Here is a 4769-nt window from a genome sequence, read left to right as displayed (position 1 = left end):
TAAATTAGGGACGGCTAGCGCAGATAGTCCTCGTGTAGCTTTGCGCGAAATTCAAAAACAAACAAACAATACTAGTTCTCAGTTCATGTACTCTTTGTTCTTTCGGTGTTTTTATCTCTTTCAGAGCCACTACCTATTTGTCAAATGACAGTCATTTGGAAAACTGATGTAGTTGAGCTGCATTTCTATATCAATCTTGCAAGATACTTTATTTGTCAGGCCTAAATCATTAGGCCAACTGGTATTCTATAAATAAGATATGTAATATTTGGCATTGATCAGCTGTACACCTTTCATAGCTCAAGTCATACAACTCTGATAAATAAGGTGGCAAACTCCTCCTATGTGAAGATTTGGCATCAGACTTCTTGTATCTTGTTTCTAAGGTACTACTTCTGGTTTTCTTTGACGTGGAAAAATTAATTGTACAACTTTATATCTTGCAGTTTACCATCAAAAATTTGTCTTGAATTTCATGGTTTGTTGTGTTTATGGCCCTAATGATAACATTTTAAGTTCTCCAGATCCAGAAAAGTTCATCAACCAACATTTCCTCAGGGAAAGCTAGAGTATTTGCTTTGACCACACTCCAATCAATAAAAGTATGTAAAAAATGTTCCTAATAAGTTCTGGTATGATAATTACACTTTTTATGGTAGTGAAATACTGCCCTCCTTGTTGTCAGTGGAAGTTTATCTTTTGCTGTTGAAATTATTGTGTGGTGCAAGTGGAATTTCTTGTGGTAAACTGTTAAACTATTTGAAGCAAGCCTAACTTCACATTCAAGTTTATGAAGACTATTCCTAATATGTACCCTTTATTCTCCTGAAGAAGAATAGTGAACTATTCGAAAGCACTCGAGTTTTGGGTCTCGTTTGAAAACCATGCACTCTTTCTTGATATCAACACATCATGTTGTGTAGAGAAGTTTTCTACAGTGAGAGTGATTTTCCTCTTGTTAGAATTTTATGACAACTTGGTGGTAGCGTCAGTTTTTAATCTTGGTCGTTTTTTTAAAATATGGCCTAGTGAGTAGGGTACCCGACTCGCAATCTGCAGGTTGCACAATTAAAATCTGTCACCGAAAATGTTCGTCCTTTCATTGGAGGCATTATAATGTGATGGTCAATCTCACTTTTTCTCGGTAAAAAGTAGCCTAAGGGTCAGCGGTGGATGGAATTAAGTTAGCACAGATACCCCTTGAGTAGCTTTGCACAAAATTGAACAAACTTTTATCTTTTTTTTTCTCGCCATTTCTTTTTTCTCTCTCTCTCTTCAAGCTCGTGTCATCATTTTGAAGTTCATTCTTGTTTGTTTATTTGTTCTTGTTGTTTTATTTCTACCCAACGTGCTGTGCCCACCACGGGTATCGAAACCCAGTTTGTTTTGTTTGTTTTTTCAACTACAAGCTCTAGAAATTCCACATAAGTAATGATAGGTCATACTTTACATAAATAATGCTTCAATAGAAATTCCACCGACTTTCTAATTTTGTATCCCTTGTGTATTTTTGCAAACAAACTCGGAATTTACAGTACTGAACTAACTGTCTGACAGACACAAACTGACTAAATCATGCACTGATTGCTCATTAACCGATTAATATTATCACTAATAAATCAAATCTAGCCTAGCCCAACCTGCGTTTTATATTGCTCTAATTACTTCCTAAATTTTCAAGAAAATTCCTGACGCCAAGCCACACGATCATTATATGACGAAAGAACAATACAGCCATCTCAGTTAAAAAAACAGCCAACAACTATATATGTAGGCATATGTGTGTGTGTGATTTATTTTAAACTAAGATGAACAGCTTTCCCAACATTCTTAGTTCTCCTGAGAGTAAATCTGACAAAGATTTGTTCAATTATTTATTTAAAAAAGATATCTTTACATCAGTTCAACAATTTTAAGAAGTTATGATTTCCTGTCGTTTTGAGAAGAAAAAAAAACATTTATTATTACGAAATTTTCTGTGTCTAATCGTTTTCGCAAAAATAACAAGAAAAAATCCCCGGTTGCTCATCAGTAAGATTGGTGGCTTATAACGCCAACAATCGGTTTTCGATACCCTCGGTGGGTAGAGTATAACTAGCTCATTGTGTTGCTTTGCACTTACCAACGACCTAACAAATGACAGCCGTTCGGTTCGTAAGCTTTTATGTAGAACAATAGAAGGGAGGTTAGAAATTGGGTGCCACTACTGTTATGGAAAACTCTTTGTACATTATGTGTAATGAGGTTAATCAGAGAGCTTAAGATAATTGTTTAAGCCACATATTTTTCATCGTGTTAGACGCCATTTGCTTGTTTCACAATCATGTCAAGCTGCTCGTCTCAGAAAACTTAAATTGCGCCCATTGTTTTTCATTCATATTCCACATAGTTCGTTGCCATGGTTTTCTTTATTAATAAGCATCATTTTCAACTAACAACATTAGTTATTAAATGAATTTATTTTTAATTAAAGCATATTCTAGAAAGGATCAGCTTTGTACCTTGGTGTGGGATGAACAACTTAAAGAAACGAATATAAGATTGGCGATATTGACGATTCATAACTGCGTAGATGACAGGATTCACACACGAGGACATCCATGCTAAGATAGCTGCTAAGACATGCAAGGAAGGATACCTGGAATAATACATTAAAGCACAAAAAGAAAGAGACTTAAATACATGCTATTAATGGATCAACGTTACATTTAGCTGGTTTTTAGCATAGCTAGACACATTAGAGGGAGGATCATGTTTAGGGTTATAGATTTTTGGTCAGTATGTTGAAGAAGATTTTATGTTCTTATCTTTACATCAAAAAAAAAAAAACAAACACGAAAGATAACATGAAACATATTTGTTATCTATCAGAAACAAACACACATTATACAGTTTTAGTGGAGAAACAATGAATTGAATATTGTTGCCCATCTCCAAACAATGAATTGAATATTGTTGCCCATCTCCAAAAATACGTGATAATTTTTGAAACGACAACTACAGCATCCATTCATAAACCATTGCGTTTAGTATGGTCAGTTGTATTTCATGTTACTGACCAGAGCGTATTAAATTATAAACGATTTTGTTAATAACAATATTTAATGGACTGTAATTTTCTAATGATACAAAAAGGCTTACATAAGAGAAGACAGCTTACAAAACTAAAACACTATTGCCGCGGCACTTAGGGATGTCATGGACTTCCTCTAGGGGTGCCGCAAGATTTTAGCAAAATATTGTAAAAAAAAACAAAAACAAATAAGTTGCTACATCGTATATGTGAAAAGTTTGTATGTATACTAAAAGAAAAATGGAGGTTACCAAATTTCATTTCATCCAGGACTTATTAAGAGTATCTCTATTACCCCCTCACCCTCGCTTATAAAACGTTAGGTGTGACGTGGAAATGGTAGACTATATATATAGGGGTGTCTTGAGTAAAAAAAAGTTGAGACACTGAACTAAGACAAACCCACAAAAAACTACTACGTGCGTTAGTATTATAATACAATATTTGAACAGCTGTGTGTTACCTGACTTTATTGTCGAAGACATTCACGATCATGAGTGGAAGAAAACAGATGAGGAAAGATATGAATATGATTAGCATCATACACGTTATTCGAAGTTCGTCCTTTTTATGCACGGAATGCTTCATTAGAGGTGTGGGTGACGTAGGACTTACTGGAGGACTGTGGGCAGCTACATTCTCTCTTGTCCGACGTACCTTGAGAATTAATAAATAAAATAAATGTTTTTTACGTTACAACAAATAATAAAACATGCACCATTCAATGTTTTGTTTGTATAGTTAAACCTAACACAGAATAACACAGCAGGTGCCCATATGATGTCACGTCCTAAAGTCTTAAGAATTACTCTAGCTCTACGAAAAATGAAGTTTGTTATTGAAATTGTCTTGAGAGTTGCTCTAGCTCTACCGAGTTTGTTATAGAAGCTGTCTTGAGAACTACTCCAGCTTTATCAACTTTGTTATGAAAGCTATCTTGAGAATTACTCTAGCTCTTCTACGTTTGCTATGGAAGCTGTCTTAAGAATGACTCTGTCTTTACCAAGTTTTTTATGGACGCTGTCTTCAGGATTACTGTAGTTTAACAAGTTTGTTATGAAAGCTATCTTGAGAATTACTCTAACTCTACCAAGTTTGTTATAGAAATTGGCTTGAAAATTACTCTAGCATTACTAAATTTGTTATGGAAGCTGTCTGGAGAATTACTCTAGCGTTAATAACTTTATTATGGAGGCTTTCTTGAGAATTTCTCTAGCGTTACTACATTTGTCATGCAAGCTGTTTTGACAATTACTCTAGGTTTACTATGTATTTTTAGACACAAAAAAAAACATGCTGAAAAACGTACCTTAAAGAAAATGCACGAATAAGAAATGATTATCACAACGCACGGTATCAGGAACCCCAAGATGAACAAAAACTTCTTGGGAGATTTCCCATCGAGCTTGAGAATGGTGCAAGAAAAGGTCTCGGGATCTAGACCAAACGTACCCCACGAAGAGGTGAGAGTGGGAACCAGCAAAACGAAACTGAAGATCCAGCAAAAAGCTATCATCAAAGCGATGTATCTCTTTTTATAAATTTTCTCGTACTTACTAGGATGGTTGATGAGGATGAACCTATTCATAAAAAGTGTTTATAACAGACACATTACTTTGTTTTTGCTACCAAAATAAGCAGTTCTATCATAAGAATTAAACAAAAAAAAAATTATGTCGAAATAATGAAAACAAGA

At 34.7% G+C, this 4769-nt stretch overlaps 1 protein-coding gene across 4 annotated transcripts in view; it reads right to left on the bottom strand.

Annotated features, from left to right (window-relative positions):
- Positions 1 to 4769, bottom strand: part of LOC106464732 (protein trapped in endoderm-1-like) — a 31420-nt gene that overhangs the window by 4011 nt on the left and 22640 nt on the right. For 3 of the 4 annotated variants that reach the window (XM_022392501.1, XM_022392499.1, XM_022392500.1), the window contains exons 3-4: positions 4383 to 4653; positions 3537 to 3730 (exon numbers count right to left, since the gene is read on the bottom strand). In XM_022392501.1, coding sequence (XP_022248209.1) covers positions 3537 to 3730; positions 4383 to 4653 — 465 coding nt within the window. Of the gene's footprint in view, positions 1 to 2501; positions 2639 to 3536; positions 3731 to 4382; positions 4654 to 4769 lie in introns of all 4 variants that reach the window. The other variant, XM_013924884.2, reaches the window with a different exon arrangement.

This window comes from Limulus polyphemus, unplaced genomic scaffold (genome assembly GCF_000517525.1).
Source record: "Limulus polyphemus unplaced genomic scaffold, Limulus_polyphemus-2.1.2 Scaffold1729, whole genome shotgun sequence".
Classification (NCBI taxonomy): domain Eukaryota; kingdom Metazoa; phylum Arthropoda; class Merostomata; order Xiphosura; family Limulidae; genus Limulus; species Limulus polyphemus.
This window is presented reverse-complemented; position numbering and strand designations above follow the sequence as displayed.